The sequence below is a fragment of the Pholcus phalangioides genome, unplaced genomic scaffold, assembly GCF_987345545.1.
Source record: "Pholcus phalangioides strain wild (caught in Gottingen) unplaced genomic scaffold, Ppha-v1.0 ptg000027l_1, whole genome shotgun sequence".
NCBI classification, from domain to species: domain Eukaryota; kingdom Metazoa; phylum Arthropoda; class Arachnida; order Araneae; family Pholcidae; genus Pholcus; species Pholcus phalangioides.
Genome location: NW_028301617.1, coordinates 12,072,321 through 12,092,822, shown reverse-complemented (window position 1 = coordinate 12,092,822; position 20,502 = coordinate 12,072,321). Strand labels below are relative to the sequence as shown.

At 37.2% G+C, this 20,502-nt stretch overlaps 1 protein-coding gene across 1 annotated transcript in view; it reads right to left on the bottom strand.

Annotated features, from left to right (window-relative positions):
• Positions 1-3,442: 3,442 nt before the first annotated feature.
• Positions 3,443-20,502, bottom strand: part of LOC149068447 (poly(A) RNA polymerase, mitochondrial-like) — a 40,203-nt gene continuing 23,143 nt past the window's right edge. Inside the window, exons 7-10 of the mRNA XM_089251494.1 lie at positions 18,971-19,188; positions 16,091-16,171; positions 12,874-13,013; positions 3,443-7,505 (exon numbers count right to left, since the gene is read on the bottom strand). Coding sequence (XP_089107620.1) covers positions 6,555-7,505; positions 12,874-13,013; positions 16,091-16,171; positions 18,971-19,188 — 1,390 coding nt within the window. The 3' untranslated portion in view covers positions 3,443-6,554. The remainder of the gene's footprint in view (positions 7,506-12,873; positions 13,014-16,090; positions 16,172-18,970; positions 19,189-20,502) is intronic.

Sequence of the window (20,502 nt, the reverse complement as noted above, 5' to 3'; positions counted from 1 at the left end):
AAATCACAATAGTTCCCGAACATTTTTTTTTGGTTTGCGGTGCCCTTTGTGTATCCAAATATTTAAATTGTAATATATAAGCCTACCTTACAATTATTACAGGCAGCTAGATTAAGTTCACACAATGATTCATATTCTCAAATAATATATAACATAGTGGAAAAATGACATGTTTTAATAAACTGGCACACTCTTTAATTAATAAATCTATTTGGTGAGACGTATCATCACTCTGCCACCTAGTACTTTCCCAAGGTGCAAAACAGTGCCATGAAGCATATTTTAGGGACAACGATCCCAATGGAATAAAGCAATATATATACGGGGTGATTATAAAATAACTATCCCGACATATGGGCCCCTAACTATCATACCATTCACAGAAACTGAATGAAATTTTGGCATAAGGTATTTTGAGGTATGCGCTCAAGAATGATATGGAAAACAACAGTGTCACTCTAACAGTTACGGTTACAGTGAGAAAATTTCGAAAATATCAAATGGCAACACCAAGTTTTTTGTATTGGAATGGCATCTCCATACTGAAAAACACTAAATAGCGTTGGAATGGCACCTGTAGCACGAAAATCCCCGGAGCTAGGCAAGGAAAAAGGACTTTGCCGTGCACTGGAGCATTAATGTTCGTTTCATTCGTCACACCGTTTCTTCGGCTGAGATCCCAGCCTGATTAGTCCTCCACAAGGTCATGTGGAAAATTTGTGAAACGCAATAAAATGCTTTATTTTATGCTGCTTCTCTGTCCTTATTGGTTGTCCTCACTTTTAGCCTATCTACTGCCGGTGATTTTCATGCTACAGTTGCCGTTCGAACGCTATTTAGGGTTTTTCACAATGGAGATCACATTCCAATACAAAAAACTTGGTGTTGCCACTTGATATTTTCGAAATTTTCTCACTGTAACCGTAACTGTTAGAGTGACACTGTTTTTTTCCATATCATTCTTGAGCGCATACATCAAAATACCTTATGCCAAAATTTCATTCAGTTTTTGTGAATGGTATGATAGTTGGGGGGCCAATATGTCGGGATAGTTTTTTTATAATCACCCTGTATATATTTTGCGCCTCAAACTTTTTTCTTAGTTTCAAAAACAGCTGGTTTACAAAGATGTTTAAAAAAATCAAATTGAATTTTTAAAATAAGTTCATTAGTTTCTTGAAAGGGAAAATATACCTTTTTAGAGTCCCGTTGTGGCCACACCTTACCAAGGCCTGCTAGATAGACATACTGTCTAGGAGGAGGCTGTACCATTACTACTCATTGGCTATCTGGAACAAGATTCATGAAACTCCCAAAAGACGTTCAGTTGTGTATGTATTGTTTATTACAATTTTTAAATCCATACACATACGTTGCACTCAGGGGCGGCTCGGGACGAAATCTCTACCTGAGCGGGACCTATTTTTGGGCCCTTGACCTCCCCAATTAGAAAAAAAAAATTGTTTTGATGTGTTCAAAGGAACAGCATTATTTTATGTAATAACATATTATATCAAAAAAAAAATTTAAGTTTTAAATTATCCTTTTTAATTTGGCGCTCCTCTTAGAGAAACCAAAAAAACCATTTTCCCATTTTTTTGCACTCTTTTACCTCAGACTTGACGCCTCATCTAGAGCGGGGACAAATGTGTTCCTAATTTTTTTTCGCGTTTCCACTTCGGATATGACGCCCCTCCTAAAGCGGGCAGAAACCATTTTCTGTAATTTCTTTCACACTTTTACATCGGATTTGGCACTCCTACTAGAGGGGCAGAAATCCTTTCCCCTACCTTTTTTCACCCCTCCTACAAGCGAGCACAAATAATTTTTCATAATTTTTTTCCCGCCCTTTCACTTCGGATTTGACGCTCACCTAGAGCACACACAGTACGGCTGAGCTGCTCCTGGTTGCACTACTAGGAAAGTCTGGCGAGTCGGGAGACGGACCAGTGATCGGGGCATCAAAGTGCACGGGTTTTCTCTTGTGAGAGAAAGCACATTTTTGTTTCTCCTCGTGCGACAGGTAGGAACGAGGCAGGATCCCTATTTAAAATGGTCAGCAAATCATTGTTTTAATTCATTCATTTTTTTAAAAATATTATATATATATATATATATATACACAACCTCTGACAATAAAGTTCGGTGAATAGTCCTGTAACATTAACGTGGATGAAATGTTAATGAAAGTTACCTTACTGTCCTTCGAAATAGTCACCTCCCATTACTATGCACCACTGAGATCTCCTATACATGTCCTGGAAACTTTGCAAGAAGTATTCTTTTGGGATGGAGTTCAAAAGCCTCGTCACATTTCGTTGGATGTCAGGAATATCGTCAAATCTCTTTCCTTTCACAGCGAGTTTGAGTCGTGGGAAGAAGTCTGGAGGATTGAGATCTGGCGAGTATGGTGGATGTTCAATTTGCACCACCCACTTTTTTGCCAGGAACTGTTTGACGATATTGGCTGTATGAGGGCGAGCATTGTCGTGAACAAGAAACCACGAACCTTGTTGTGCATACTGAGGTCGTACCCTGCGTAGACGTTTCATGAAACGGGTCAAAATTTCAATGTACCTTGCAGCATTCATCGTCTTTCCCTCAGGTAGAAATTCCTTGAGGATAATGCTTTGACTATCAAAAAAGGTGATTAGCATCGTTTTGATGCGTGATTTTTCTGATCTGACCTTTTTCCGACGAGGTGATGCAGGCGAATGCCATTCCATGCTTTGCCGTTTCGTTTCAGGGTTGTACCTGAGACACCAGGACTCATCCTCAGTGATGTTTTGTTCGTTCATTTTCCTGTTCTCAGTTAAGAACCAATGCACTAAACAAGCACTTTGTAAAACAAGTCTTTCACGGAACACGAACGACGCTCAACTGAGCAACGGTGGCGGCAGATGGTCAACACCTGCCGCTACGCATGTGCAGCATTTTGCTTCGCTAGTGTTGCCAAATCGGCCGTTCTGACTTCATTCACCAAACTTTATTGTCAGAGGTTGTATAATTTAATATTTCACAAAAATATATATTTCCCCTATAGAACTTGGATCCATATCAAAATCTCCCTAATTTATCCAAAGTTGGCGGCCATGCATTCAGAGTTGTCATGTATTCAAGAAGTGCTGTGACACCTGTTTCCCATATTCTAAGTAAAAGCACCAGATGCCCGAATTATTGGGATTTTATGGAATCATACATTGAAAGTTGGCCTGCTCTCCACAGCGAGGACTTTCCAAATGGCTGGCATTACCACCTAAAAATCAGAAAACCATCTTCAACCAACCAACTACTGACCCTTCTGCTGATATTAAATCTGGGTTTGCAACCAGTATAGCTAGAAGAAATTTCCAAGCTGGTTGGGGACCACGAAGCAAGATATCAGTTCAAGTAAGGACTTTGCAAGAGAATGTAAAAACAATGACTAACGAAACTGAAAATGTCCAAAACAATCAGAAAATTTAATGAATAATCATAATAATCATAAAATTATACGTACAGTCCCGTAATTCAGGGGCAGTCTGAAATTTTGTCTGCGATTTTAAATCTAAATACAAAGACATCTTATGGAACGGAAACAGGAATTTCAATCAACATAATAGTTTGATGGTGTGTGTGAAAATGTAAAAAAAAAAAAAAGAAAAGAAAAAAAAAATCACCAATTAAAATCATGAAATCACAATGATGGCTTTCGTTACATAAGATGAAAGGATCGTTACTCAAGGTTTCAGCAGCCGACGGCGATTGAGAAATTTCTTGGGGCAAAAAGGCTTTTATATATACAAGTTCATTTTTCTCGTTCTGGTTCTTCCTTAACAACCAGCAGTTGGTGTAACCAAGAGTTGTTGCGTAACTGGATAAGATTTTGTTTCTAGCCGGAAGTTTAAGACCACTGGCAGACAAAAAAAAATGCAATGAAATCCATAATTTTCCAGATAAAAGTCTCTAAAAAATTATTCTTCATTGAATCAATATTAAAACAGTTTGAATTGTTTACCTTTTGTACTTCCAATCATCTGAAATTGCCGGCAAAGATCAATCATGCACATCACAGCCGATCCGGCCCGTATTGTTGCCAGATTGAGATTTTTCTGTTATGAGAACTAATGTTATCTTTTGAAGTACAACAATTAGATATTCAAATTTCTTATTACTCTGATGATTGGTGCTGGCGATTTAGCTGAGGCAGATTTGTCTTTATATACCATTTTATGCTGTTTTGTGGCAAACGGCCGCCCAAGCACCAGGACTGTGCAGAGAACAGTGATTTCTACATTGTTGAGCACAATGACTCGAGCACTGTAATTGTGCTGCTCATGTTTTCTCGATTTCATTCTAGTAATGAGCTAATATTCCATCTGAAGACAGAAGGAATGTTTCATGTTTGGGAGTCATCAATGGATTGTCAATTTGGTGTGGGATGACCAGCCAGAATGAGGATAGAACACAGCATTCTTAGCTGCTGGTTGCCTTGCTAACATGTCACTCAGCATGAAAATTTGATAGTCACACGAGTGGAACAGAACAGTCTGTACTGACTTGCTTTGTATGGAACTGCTGTTCTAACTGGACTGGATTGTCCCGTGTGCACTGACTGCATCCTCTGGATTCATACAACATCCCCGCTGCCAAGTAGAACCACCAGACTGCGACCAGCCTTGTCATCACTAACTGGACACCCCATCTCTGCTTTGTGAGACTCGCCTTTTTCATATGCCCTGATGCTGTTGGTTTTGTGTGGAAAAATGAATGGTTTTTCTGTTCAGTATTTTGGAGAAAATAATTTAATTTCCTAGACAATCCAACTGTCTTTGCCTGGTCATTTACAGCAACACACATAAGATACCTAACTGCAACAATGCCACACCTTAATGGATGTGAACGTACCACATGTGATGTATCAATTTAATCTTCGCCACAACCAATCAGGCTGCCCGACAGGCTGAAGCACACACTGCGATCATTGGTTGATCAACTGTTGAAAAGTCTTGGATTTCCCAGTTTAAAAAAACCAAATCTTTGAATTTAGTACCTGGATATGCAACTTGGACACACCCTGATGGTGCCAACTGCTGGTGTTAGGGGAGAGGAAGAAAATATAGAAAAAAAAATTAACATGTATTTGTTGCACCCTGAGAACTCTTTTAATAATGAAATCACATTAATCTTGTTATTCTTGATCAAATGATTGGTGCTTAATCGTGGTGATGGGTGTTTGTGTGCTATTAGTTAATGATAGAAAAAATGCAATGGCCGCGACAGCATCTAATAAGAAATAAGAGCTTATCAGGATGCTTGGGCCATGGTCTTCTGTTAACTTCTAGTGTCTCGCCAGCACCTGTGGCTACCATCTTCAGCTGTAGCTGAGCATCTAACAACAACAAAATTTGACTTTGCATATTTTTTATGCATTTTACATATTTTGCCATTTTTACACAATAGGGAATTTTTTCATGCATTAGTGCATTTTTCATGATCTTCACAAATAAGACTTCCCTTTCTCTAATTTTTTGAGTGGGAGCCCTGGAGACGGTTCCGTGGAACTCTTGACGATAATGAGGCGGCTCTACAGAGCTCAAATTTTTGAATATTTATCCAAAAATAGTGTGAGTCCCTACTGCCCTCTCAACATCATAGCCCCAGGGCAAAGTGAAAGACGGCTTCAGCAGAACCTCTTAATTTACATATTTATTGTCATACTTTGGAGCGATATTTTGCATATCTCAGCATAACAATGAAGAGGGTTCCTCCCTCCAAGCTTCATTTCCTGCCATTGGAAATTTTATTTATCTTTGACATTGGTTTTTGGCAACGATTGGTGGTTCAGCAAGTATTGGCAATTTTATTTGTGTACGTTTGGCATAATTTTTGATAATGATTGGCAATTGCATGTATTTTTCTTGAGGAAATATGGTCAACCCATTTATAAAAGCATACATTTTTGGGTTTCTTTTACGGCATAAATGTATTTTTTTATGCAGCATATGCTGACATAAAAAATCCTAGCCCTACTCATTACATCGAGATTTCCCAGCACAAGAAAAACCTGGGCAGAAAAGAAGAAATTTCAAAGATAAAACTCAGTTTGGTTCACAAGGCTCTCACATAAAGAAATCCTTTCCAAGAATAACCCGAAAGAGGAGACCTCCCCTATACCCACCAACCACAAGACAGTAGTCATTCTCATCCGATTCTAGATGAAAACAAGATATCCAATGAATTATAACAAAGTACAGCTAGCGGGTCCAAAAAAGTGTTGATAAGAAGGGCGCTTTACTGGCAATCAGCGGTAACCTTCATCTCTGAAGATTGTTGCCATAATTGTGGGTAAAATGTCAGAAGCTAACAGAAGACCACAGTTCTGAAAACTCTTATTTGCCGATAGAAAAATTCTATACGATTCCCTATAATTGGTTCAATTCATATACAGTTCCATAATATAGAGGGGAAATTAGAGATGAAAAATGCTTCTGCCAATTTCTCTTACGATTGCTGGGGGCTTTGGATTTTTTAAAAATCCTGTGTGCTTTTGCACCCGTTTTTCTGAAAGTAAATTAATCTACTATCATTTCCTCACAGTCACCGTTATTATCCAATTTGATAGAGAATTCTGCTTCCTCTACTTGCTTGTTTTCGAGTAAAAGGTGATCGAGTGCTTGTTCGACAAAAGTCTTCATGAAGAGCGTAAATTTTGAAAAGTTATTGAATCCTCTGTGAGGCGTGAACAAGAAGACCAGCCTGTCGCGCATCTCGACGCGGTACAGAAAACAGTCGCATGAGAATAATGCCGGCCTAGCAACCGGTTTGACATGACCAGCAGCCATCATCGCTTCTGACTTGGCACGCTCCACCTCTAGAATGTTGGAGCATCCGTCGATTTTGCTGCCCAAGCCAGCGGTCTTAAGAATGCGGTTACATCTCTTTCTGTCACTCCAGGTGTCCTGTGGGACGGTGCTCTGTATGGACAGTAATCTAATTGGTCTGAAATCCCGGCTCTCACATGAGAAGAATGTGCTACTGAGAATGTCACTCGATGGCTCGTCATTGGGTGCAGATGTACCTGTATTTGGAGATGTTTTGCCTTGGTTTTTGGCTGGCTCAGGAGGTTGAGATTTTGCTTGAGCAGACACAATCTCTAACATATCGACGACTTCTGCCTCATGCAGAAGAGCCTCAAAAGTCTGAACCAGAATAGAACTCAGCCTGCAGAAAAAATGCATCGGATCTTGTATCAAACGGCACTGCAACTTCCTTGACATTTCCAGGGAGAATGAGATGATGTCTGTGGATTTTGTGATGTTCCTGGTGGGAACTTCGTACACATCCCTGTACGATTCGAACAGTCGCATCAAACCCCAACCTCCATCGGTACGTGTAGAATCGCCTTGGAAACATTTGCTAGCCTTTTTCGCGGCATGCAGAAAGTATTTAGTTCGGTGTATTTTAATGAAGGGGGATCCAGTCTTCTTCACCGAAGGGAAAGGATTTTCAATCCATATCATGTCCTGTAATAGAGTAATTAAAAAGGTTTATATGAGATTGACCTTTTTTTAACTTTAATAAAAATTCAACATAATATAAATACATATATATATATATACACCCAGTGGCCAAATAATTCGGAACACCCTGCTACTCACCATCCCCAGAGCAGAATGTTTAGCACTGTTCTGTGACGAGCCCTCCTGACTGGAAATGATCTGCGGCAAAAATCCCCATATATGTAATAATGTGTTTTTTTTGTTTTTTTTTGCACTTTTTCTTAAAATTCTTCCAAATTGTTCTGCGACGTACATCGCAGATTTTAGAACATTCTGCTTTGGGGCTCATCATTATCCACGTGACAGGGGTGCAAGTGCCCCTCATCCATTTTGGAGCAGAACTAAACACAAACTATATCTGCAATATAAGGAGTAATTTTTCTGTGAAATGCCCATAGTTTTGCCAAAAATGGTTGGAACAAATAATACTAAATAAATTTCCTTCACGAATTAAAATCCATTTAAATTTTTTCTGAATTATCTTATCTGTCATTAATAAAACATACATAAGTGAAATGATGAATAAAAATTATTAGACTCTTTTCAAATTAAGCAACATGCATACCGAAAACCTAGACAGCAAGAATTTCTGCTGCTTGAACACCAAAATCTTATTCCTCCTGATATAAAAAAAGTGCAAAAAAAAGTGCATGCAGAATATAATAAGAGTTTCCGTGAAAAATTGGCTTCTCACAGAATTTAAAGGAATTATTAAATTTAAAAGCAAAATGCAGAAAGCGAGAAAAATATAAATACCTTATTTACTTAAACAATTTCTCAACCTAAAATAGCATGTTAATAGATTACGAATCACGAGTCGCTTACAGAAGTACAGTATCTCAATGACAATTTTTTTCCAGTTTTTTATGCCCTTGAACATAAGATTTTGTATGTCTTATTCCATTAAAGCATTGGATGGACAGATTTTTCAATGTTCAAACAGACTTTCATTTATTTGTTAACAATGAACTCTCTTTCACTGTCTGCATTATCATATGCTGAAGATAAAAAAGCCTTCACCAAAACTGGCAAAATTTTGAACTTTGGGCTGTTTTCAAAGTTACAAAGTTTGAATATGTCTGCCCAATATCTATCTATCTATTCTCTGAACTGATTTCACTTCTTGTAATTATTTGCATTGTATTGCAACCCATTCATCACACATAATTAATAGTTCTGTTGGTGATACAATGTTAAACAACATTCCAGCAATATGTGAGGGAGTAATGTACCATCCCAGCAATGCACGAGAGGGAGTGCAAAAAACAAGAAAGGGTGCAAACATTTCATTCTCTCCAACAACATGTTTTGGAAAGGTAGGACATTAATATATAATAGGTATCTCACAGAAGTTATGTAAAATGAGCATGCTCCTAATACAAACTCCTTCCTCTGACTATTGTTAAGATCCCCTTACCCCCACCAATGCAGTGGCGGACCGTGCGGCCATATTGGGCGCCGCTCAAGGAGGGGTGCCAAATGGAGTTGAAAGGGTGAAAAAAGGTTTGTCGACAAAAAAAACGTGGTCAGTCGCACCAAAAAAAAAGGTTCTGCATGGGTAGAGATTTTTTTCCCTCGAGCCGGCCCTGTTAACCAAATCTGGTTTTTCGCGATGTGAAATTGTTACGATCAGCAACCGCCGACGATAACCACACGACCTCATAGTGGCTAGATGACAAAACTATGAATATTTTAGCTGGAGTTTTTACAGATCCCATTTTTTCCCAAAGATCTCCGAAAAATTTCTGTAATTTAAACGAGTAAACCAATCCCATTTTCGATGTATGCCGTCTTTGAACACAGGTTGGCAGCCGCGAAATTACTGTTATTTTGAGTATATAACCTATAACCAGCAACAGAAAAAACGGTCTCCGAAATCGGAAAATTTGGCATATTCATTCAAGGACTTTGATAGCCTGTTACTGTTATACCAATAACAGTACAGGACAGTACTTCAAAGTAGTATAACTACTTTCCAAGGTCACGCGATAACGCGATTGTGGTAGATGGTGGGAAGTGAAAAAAAAAAGTTTCTCCTGCCCCCCCCCCCGTATATTTTTCCGTGTCTTGGAAAGAGCGCGTCCCGTGATAAAAATTTTCATGCTTTTTTTTCCTAAATTAAGGGTATTTGACGTACAACAGTGCATTAGCGGTACCTCCGCGAACCACAAACAAGAATTGGCACAAATGCGCACGGATTTGGTGCCATGGTGCACCGTGTAGCAAGAGAACCGTTTCGGTGCAGTTTGGCGCAGCTCTTGCACCCCCGACGTGACTGCCACTACTAATACATAACCATTACATGTACAAGATATAGAATGTACTAAAGGGACCCGAACAAGAATTTTTATGACATTCCCGTTACAATGATGTAATGTGATAACCAGAAGTGTCCTTCATTACGTTATTCTAGCGAGGGTGCTAGGTGGGAGGACACAAATAGTTTCATAATAACCATTACATGTAGTTTATATTTTAGATATATTCATTTTTTTACACATAAATATAACCAGCCAGAGCGAGTCAACCAAAACAACAAGACCGAAGGTGATCCTAAGCTAAAGCGCTCTCCAGACAATCCCCCATTTAAACCAAGCCCACATTGCTCACCAAACAAACCAATCTGAGATAATTCCAGCATAGCCATCATCACGAGGAAGCATTATGGCCATAAACAAATGCACACGATCAGCAACGATGTGGAGGTAGACGCTGGCATTGACAGATGTTTCCAATGGAAATTTAAGGGACCAAGAGTACAAAAGTAAAATGCTCTCCAGACTGTGATTCCACTGCCACCCGCTTGAACAGTTGTCACGTGGCACGCCCAATACATGGCTTCGTGCTGCTCAAATCCTGCCATCAACGACATAAAGGAGAAATCTTGACTCATCAGACCAGACAACCTTCTTCCATTCATCACATGTCCAATTTTGGTGTTCTCTAACTCCAAAACGCAGTTTTCTTCAGTTTCTCAGCAAAATCAAAACGACTCTTGTTGGTCACCGGCTATTAACCATTTCCGACATGGTGTCCCCATAGTGAGATCACCTGTTTACATTGTTTTCTATGGCTTTTCAAAAATTGTCTGTGCAACAAATGGTTAAAATCAATTTTTTTTCAAGATCCGCTTTGTAGAACGCATGGATGGGTTTTGTGATGCTCCTGAGTTGCATTCTGCTACAATTTATTGCGTTGTAGCTTTTCTGTCGGTGCACACAATGCATGTCAGTCGCTTGGAACCTCCTTCGTTCATAAGTTATTTCCACCAGCTATTTTGCTTTCTGCTTGATGTTTTGGGTTTAGCAGCCATTCTTTGAAGACTCAAGATACTGTTGTACAAGAAAAGCCAAGAAGGTTAGCAGCTTCGAAGATACTGAAACTGCCCCTTTTGGCATCCACAATCATACAGAGTTCAAAGTCACTCAAATCTTGTTTTCTTCCATGAACAGGCAAACTGCAATGTTGACTGGCACCTCTGACCAGGAGAAAACTTTTTATTAGCAAATTCAGTTTATTGCGTCAGCGCACATGTTGCACGGAGGAGTCAAAGTTGAGTGAGGGGTGTTCCTAATTTTCTGGTTTTCATAATCATTCATACATATCATTATACATCTTGAAGAACAAATAAAATCACTAAGGGATCATATGATCCATGCTGGTCATCACAGATGAAAAAGATACATTTGATGTACATAATTCATACAAATAACTAAATACAATTAATCATGTATGAATGAAATGGTCTTATTAAGATTGTTATGAAAACTGTTTATGTTACTTTTTGCAACAACTTTTGGAATTGCAAAATCCAGATTCTCCAGGGAAAAGGAGAATTTCAACGGAACCATATCGTGACAGCTTTATATCATGCGGTCAGCACACAACAGCGGCCGCATAGAGGCCCCCCCCCCATAGATCACCGTAGCTACCATACTCTATGACAATCACAGTCGTAATGTAAAGCAGAATACAGACCCCGGGGGCCATGTTAAACCAAACAAAAACAAATGTGGAAGCACAGGCAATTCTAATGGTGTAAAAGAACTATAGTGAAAGGGAGGAGTTGAGTCCTAATATATACTGAATCCAGCGCTCTCCCAAATTGCATGAGCTGGCGAACTGATTTTTGAAACATTGCATGTACAAAAATCAGTTTTTTGGTAGTTGCTAGACGAGCACTATTTTTAACAGAGGAACCAGGTTCATCCCCAAAGCATAACCCCCTCCCTCCCTCTGGATCTGTGCTTGGCCCAGGGTTTCAGAGATTGATCTTATTCAAAAAATTTTTGTTCATTATAAATTTAGCACGGCTCCCACTAAGAAAATTAGAAAGAGTAGGAAAAAGTGGGAGGGGGAGGTAGACAACATAATCATAGCTAGAGATGTGAGGTGAGAATATTCTCGGAGAATGAAAAAGTAGGACAAAACTAGAAAGTAAGGCATTTTACCAAAAAGTAGGAAAAGTGTGAGCCCTGATTTAGTTTTGACTAAATTAAATTTAATAACAGGTCTAAGATTTAGAGAAAGGGTCTTGGTTTTGGATGAAGGATGAGAGCTAAGAGAAGAAACTATGGTCCAAAGGGAGCCATGGGCTGAAAAAGGTTAAGGAAGGGAGTTAAAGGGCAAGGTTGAATGTGGAGCAGCAGAAAAGCATTGACTGAGGTGAGGGAGCCGTGGGTTACAAAAATTTAAGAACCACTGCCTTATACAGTCGATGGTCAGTATAATGGCACCAAACTATAGACAATTCCATTATAATGATTGGTACATAAAGTCTCAAATGTTTCCAATGTTTCTGTATAATAACTACCCTATATTTCCCCCTTCCAATTTAACAACCACTTGATATAATGTCTGCTTCCTGTAGAGCTATGGGAGGATGTTAAATAGAGCATCAACTGTATCAGAATACGGCATAAACTAAATGCCATGTAAATGGGTTGTAGTGAAAATCCCTGTTACGGGTAACTTCCCGGGATATTTCATTCCACATGTAAACTGGGCTTATGTGTCGCGGAACAAGTCGCGCATTTGTGCACAAGACTTCTATACCGGTCTTACACAGACTCATTTTCGTTCTTTGTAGCATCCAGTGGATGACCAGCCTACATATTGAGCAGTGCGTTAGTCATGGAAAAGTCACAGAAAGGCTCTCATCAGGGGGGAAAAAAAATATCATTAAAGAAAACCACCAGTCAACAGAGAGTTGTAGATAAACTATGGTTGGATGATCAAGGTTCAGCCGTATGTGTATTATTGGAGTGAAAAAATGTTCTATTATTTTATGTGATGATACTGAAATTAACAAAAAAAAAAAAAAAAAGCTTACTGCAGGCTGTGAAGGCTTTTCAGTCTCACTTGCAGGTTCTTCTGAAACAGGTTTTGGTTTCTCCTTCCCATCTAATGGACAAATTATTTTACTGCAATCGAAGTTTGCATAGAATTCTAAGAACTGTGAAATTAGCTTTTCTGGAATAACAGACGAAAGGAAAAAAACTCAGCATAGAAGTTATAATATATAAAAAAATATTTCAATTCATTAAAATAAAAAAAAAATGCATATATCAAAACAAATGAAAGTTTAACACATCACAAAATACTGTATTTACTTGCATATAGGACAAAGTATGATGTTTTTTTACAGATCAAAATTAGGGAAAGTAGATTTATTAATTAGAAAATGACAGATAACCTTTCTACACCTTTCAAAGATGTGTCTTTGAAGAACGACTTGCCACCTGGCAGTCGAGTGGTTAGGGAACTAGCTTCTCACTGTGCAGGTCTGAGTTTGAATCCTGGTTTGGGCATGGATGTCTACTAACACTAAAATTGAATAAAACCTCATCCTATACACGAGTAAATACATTATAAATCTAAAAATTTTATATATTAGAACAGATAACCCACCAACTACTACAGTGCGACCTCAATAACTGGACACAAGGATTACTCTACTACCCTGGCAACTCAACTCTGCTTATTTCCATGGCTAGCACAATACTAAATGCAATGAGGAAAAACCGTTCTAAGTTGACACATGATGACTGCATCCTGATTAAGCCTATCTATGAATTATACTGTGTTACGACAACTTATTTTCAGAAATTGCCTATGTGTTGATGAATAAAAAAATTTCACGACATCTTCTCCCCCAAACCTTGGGGTAAGGTTGCTTCCTCCCTTTATCCTTCTGTTTGGAACCTGAAAATTCAACCTTTGGACTACACAAGTCTCAGATAAATGTGAATGATTTTTCAAATTTTTGAGCAAGAGATGGCCAAGAATGCTGGATTGAAATGCTTTAAGTGAGAGGGGAAAGTTATTTCAGTCAATTGCACTGCTCATTCATAAATAGTAGATCTTCAAGCCGTCAAAATATTCAGGATTATTAATATGAAAAAGTTTCACAGAAAAAATTACAGCTAAAAACATTTTATGAATTTGTGTAGATGATGCAATATACAGGCACATATAACATCCATAAACAACTTTTAAAAAGGTGAAATAAAATATAACCTCACTAACTTGACATCCGCTTAAGTTGACATCTTTTTCGATACTTAGGGCAGTGGTTCTTAACAGGGGGATGTGGGAGAGCATTTTTGAGGGGGGTGAGAGATAGAAAAAAAAATTACATGTTGACTGATTATTCAGGAAAATTGATGATAAAAATTGAATTTTTTTTATTCTTATGGGAAAAAAAAAATTATACAGACATTCAAACACATTATCTTTGAACTTCCATTCATAGAAATGTATCATAAAATTTGTGTTGCAAAAGTTTCTTTTTCAATTAGCTTTCATACTTGTTTTTCATTTTGATTGAAAAAAAAACACTATAAACACACAAAATATGTTGCGGTCTATTTACATTATTGTACCTCGTGTTATTAGCATGCTGCGCTTAGATTTGATAGTCTTGAGCATGATTCAAGAAAAAAGTCAGAAAATTTAATCATGTGCCAAACAGACATACATACAGAGTGTTCTGTAAGTCTTAACTCAGCCTTTCTATCAACATCCGTTTGTCGTAGAGGAATGATTTTAATTTAAAAAATTCTCAAAATCTGTTCAAAAATCACAGTGTACCCATTTTGAGAGTGAAAATTCAGTGTCACAAAAATAAAACTATCAAAATTTTTATATGGATGTATGATCTAAAAAACCCAATTTGGAAGTTGTTGCCTTTTCTCTTCTGAGGCTAGCAGAAAACATTTCATGTTTCTAGTGCAATATTTGAGGTATTTGAATTCAAATATTGAAAAAAAGTTGAGAGCAAACAGCATAAGTGAGGGAAAGTAGCATTGCCCATTAATTCAGTATTAAGGTATCCGACTACGTTGCAAACGTCATTTTGGAAGAAAATATGGATTTTCATTTTTTTATTTTTTATAAAAGCCCTATTTGTTGTAATTCCAAAACGGGCCTTGTTTTGTTTATATGATGCTTAGAACCAAAGTTACTATCACTTTAGTGTTGCATTTTTACATACAAGTAATACACAAATAAAGACTTCAAACATGTTTTATGAAGAATGCTATTTTTGACATTTTACTTGACTTTGTGCCATGATTTGTAAAAATTGATGCATTGCATCGGTACGAAATTTTAATGTGATATTTTGCTATATATTGTTGAGGTTATGAACCAAAATCTAAGGTCCATCACATATATTTTTTGAATTACAGTGTTTTATAGACAAAATGTAGGATGAAATTTCAAAAAATTCACACGTACTTAAACATATTTTGGTGTAACTTATGAACACATGATGCAATCCTTTAAGTTTTGGTTCATAACCTACAACATTACTAGCTAAATGCACTGTGAAAATCACAAAGCATTTCATTAATAAAATTTTTTGCAATCGTGTTTCGAATATCACATGAATTTTGCCTAAAATTTGACATAAAAATGACTTTTTCATAGAAAATATAATAGATAGACCCAAATTTGTCACTGTTTTCACTATTTCAAGACACGTTCTATCAAAAAATTCATTTAAAGTTCACCCCAGAACCATTTTAAAGAAAAGAAGCCAAGATTTCAATATTAACAGCAGCTGAAAAAAAAGATTTAAATAAGTAAAAGAGTTTATGAAAATAAATTTAGATAATTAATGTAACTGATTACAGAAAAAAATAATGAGTAGAAAACTAATTATCCAAGGGGATGCGGGAAAGTAAGTCGTGTTGCGGGATGGGAAAAAGGTTAAGAACCGCTGTCTTAGGATGCCAAGTTATAAAGGTTCTCTCCTGTACTACTACACCAGTATATACCTTTTGAGATGGTTATTAATGAACTGGTACATGTAAAAAAAAAGATATGTGTACATGTGTATAGACACGTCCCTATCATATTTATGATTGTCTGTGTTGCGTGTTCAAAGTGCTGCCATCTGTCCTTGAAATTGTCACCAGCCATTCTAAGGAAAATCCTTTTTTATAAATAATGTCACACTTGTTAACATTTCCAAATATTGGTACTAGTTATAAGTTTTACATCAATGAACCCGGAAAATAACACATTTGCCATAAAATAATTACCAATAGACTGATGCCTGTTTTTTGATGCAGGAACTTTCTTGATGTCGTTGCAAAATCCATACTGCCATTCTGTCCTGACACCTTTATAAGTTAGAAACACACATATGTAAATACAATATTTTAACCATTGATGAATAGAACACTGCATACAGAAGTAATAGCAATAAAACAATTTAAAATGGTTCAGAGAGTTTTGCATCTCTAATTTTGGTCAAATTGTGAAGCTGCTCAGAATGTGCCGTCATAGCTAGCTTGTACCATCATTATTCTGTTATGAAAACGGGTTGGAAAATGTTATTAAATTATGTTGGAAAAAATGTTATTTCAGTATTTTTTCCAAATTGGCCATTTATAGCTAGGGCTAAGAATGGACAAAAACTTTTTTGACTGTCTAATCAACTATCTGACCACAATTTTTCATGCATGAAACAATGAAGCAAGGGTAGCGTGGTTTGGTGCATGTATATAAGCAATCCTAGCGTACATTCTTTAATTTGTTCCTGCTTGCTGAAGCTGCGTCGCTAGAACACCGGCGATGAAAGAGGAAGCGTAGATGAGCGCGTCTCATTTTTGTTTTTTTGACCAAATGACAGGAAAAAATTTTAGTCACGATAGCCGCCAATTGCGAGATGCAGACCCTCTTGATAGTACCTCCTTGGTGATGGTTGTATTGTGCAGTGTGTACTTGCAATGAATCCCACCACTGGAGTCAAAGAAAATGGTCAGCATCACTTTTGATAGTGTCCTGAAAACAACTCGTCAGTTAAACTAGAATGAAAAGATCCAATGCTAATGCTCGCCTCTTCTGCAAAGTTCTCCGATCCTGCATCACCCAAGTCCTCACTCGGTCAATAACGATCTCAATTCTGGATGTTGAGGGCCTACTAGAACATGCTTCACTCTCCAATGATATATATATTTGACTATCTTTGAAGCAGTTGCACCGCTCCTTTATCAGTGTGGTGCCCATTTCTTCAGCTATAAAGGTCTGTTGAATCTTGTGGATTGTTTCCACATGGGAATCATGAATCTTCACACAAAATTTAATGCACAGTAGCATTGTTCAAGTTTTTCCAGCCATTTTGTCAAAAACCAAAATGGGACGACACTCGTACTTCCCCATTTATTGGCAGTCTGCCGGCGACTGACAGCTTTTGCAGGCAGGAAAAAATGCTTTAAGCATGCACACTAGGATTGCCTACGTACATGCACCAAACAATGCCTCCCTAGCACAAAAAATTATGGTCAGATTGTTTTTGAACAAACCTTGTATAGGAATACTTATACGGATTAGAAATAATCATATTCTGGAAATGATTAACTTGATCTTGTCATCTTTTTTGAAAATCGGTTATTTCAAGTTGGTCACTGATTCTGATCCTCATATTGTTGCTTGTTTCCTTTAGAAACTGTAGAGTAAATATTAAGATTTGTTCCTCGAAGATATCGAAAAAAAAAGGAAAAAAAAAAAGGGGGTTTTTTTTTTTGCTCCCAAAATGTTGTTCCTACTGGTGGGTGGGGAGAGAGGAAACTAACCATTTAGGTTAATGTAACATTACCATTTAGGTCCCGCAGAAATGGTCCTTAATCTAGTCATTTTTATACATTTTGATTTGTCTCACCTTTTATATTTCCGGGATCGATCGGCAAAATCATTTGTCGCCGATCGGCTGTCATGTTTGTTCCTTCTATGTTGCCAACTTCCATATGTCAAAGTTGAAATAGTGTTTCATTCCGTATGATATACAAATGAGTTTTACTGCTCGAATATGGTAAGTTTTTACAGGCTACTGATCCTGTGTTCTGTTTGGATCTTGGTTTGGGAAGATTCCCTTTAAAGGTCGCCAGTGTGCTGAGAACAACAGAGACAAAATTTATACACACACCTATCTAGTTAATAAGGTGTTTCACCCCAAATAGGCAGGTGCTATGTAGCACCCTTTCTGTTGTTTCCATGTTTTGGTGTGTGTTTGATTCAACAGTCTAATCGAGTTCAGATATATTGGCTTGGGGCCACCTCTGGCTCTTGTTCCTGTCAGCCATATTCAAATAGCACAAGCCTGATGGAGTACTAGACGTCTTCCAGTGACAGACCATCAACCGTCCGGAAACCTGGTTGTAAACAGTTCACGTGGAGAAAGTTCTCGCCTACAACAGCGGGGCTGAGCTGATGCCATCATAAACCTCAACCATCTGGGACACTCGTCGGTTATACTCGTGCAGATGAAGAAAAGAGACACTGAGATGGAAACATAGTGAACCTCGACTGACAGATTGTTGAGAGCTAATCAATTAATGTGCAATATTTACTAAAGTTAAGATCTCAAAAAAATTGTTGTATTTATGTTTGCTTCTTTAACAGGTTAAAGTTCTAAAAAAATGTTAAAAACTTAATGTTGTGATAAATCTTATTAGTGGAAAGAAACTTGTGTATTTCACTATTGTCATTTGCAAATGTCAATTCCATGTTGGGTAACAAAAAATGACTGGGAATGTACTGCAAACGGTACATATAAATTGGGGGCTCGACCAATCCCAACTTGTTTTTGCAGATGACACAATTCTGAATTTCCACTATTTACCTTAAAGTTAAATTTCAATTTTTTTATTTTTTATTTATATCTTCTATTTTATTGTGCTAAAATTAATTTCAATGGAAATAGAAAAGGAACATTTTCATTTTTCCCAATATTATAGTGGATATTTTTAGTTTTTTTAGGGCATAATCACATTTTTTATAGTGTATTTTCTACTGGTTGTTAGGTCATAAAATTCCCAGTCGTAGTTTTGACCAACAAAAATAGCATGGACAATACAAAAAACATCCAAGTAACATATAAACACATTATATACAGGTCTGATAACATAGTTTAAAATTACTTCTTATGCTCTGCAGTTGTTTCAAACTCGGAATTATCGGTGGCTCCGTTTTCTGCAAGAAGAATACCACCAGCAGAGAGAAGCAGTAACTGGACATGTTGCGAAACTGAGTGAGGCCTCTGAATCGAGCCCAGTAATGCAATACCTTCATTACAGGGATGACTCTCCTGTCATATGACGAATAGAATTTGAGCAAGTGAGTGCTACATAAGGATGCCCTGGAAGAAACATAAATAAAAGAGATACACACACATTTAATAATATTGCAGATAATCCAAAGCAATCAAAAATGAATACCAAATATGGTTAAATGAAAAAGTGACGAGGACTACTGTTTTGCAAAAGTTGAATGAGAGTTTACAAATGCATAATAAGGATGATTTTACATAAGCATTACATTACAAATTTAGAGACAGGAGTCTTTGATAACAAGGTACGAGCAGGCTGACTGTCCCATTATTGTTGCAGCTTCAGCTTGGTTATCTTTGATTGCAAGTAACTTAATCACCAGTAGAATCTTTGGTCATCATCATGCAACAAAAAACAATTTCGCCCCTACGCAGAATTTTCTATAAAAAGCTGCCACTGATATGGCAATTATTTATGTAATTGTTATATCAGTGAATTTTCCTGGCCATTAATCACCAAAGCACATATATATGCACGCTAGTTTTTTATGCATATAAGAACAAAACACTAGAGTACTATCATATTATAAATTAACATTATAAATTCTTTGTGTACGCCATTTTGTTTTTCGCTTTTTTTCATTCCGAAATATTTCTAACTTTATACAATAAAAAAATGTTGGTGAAAAGGCCAATTTTCCATTTTTTGAATGATGCAAATGAGTTAACTATTAAAAAACTGGTAATCAAAAGTTATTGTCTTAAGTAAAAGTTGTTGCCATGATACTGATAATCAAATTTAATGTGATGATATATTGTATTTTAATATCAGTAATGCCTCAGTAACAAAGATGATTTTTTCTGGAATCACTTCATTAGACGAACGTGATTTCCTATAGGTTTCTATGGAAAATCATTTGATTTGTTCCAGCTTCTGCCAAAAATTTAAAGATATATATTAAGTTTCTTAAAACACCAAGGGATACTATAAAAAAAAGACAAACTGAATGAAGGCTAAAATAAACAGCTTCAAAATTATATAAATGGGAATATACGGCAAGATGAGAGATGCACTGATATTTTTATTTTCTAGCATTTAACACAACCAACACAAGCTCTAGTAGGTTGACACAACCCAATCGAGTTCATGTGTCCCCATCCATTTGTGATTTGGTCAGCTCATTTCCGAGTCTGATACATGCAGATGGAAAAGATAATCTCTCTGACTGTTCAGCTCGATGAGTCTTGCACTGAAAGAAAGCATGCTCTGAAAACATAGGCTACTAACTTTTTTCCCCTTCAATGCATTTTCTATTTTGAATGAACCTTTCATTTCGTATCAAATGGTTCAAAGAATTTCAGAAAGAGAAGCGTAAGTACATCTGGGGTGGATATGAGTTTACC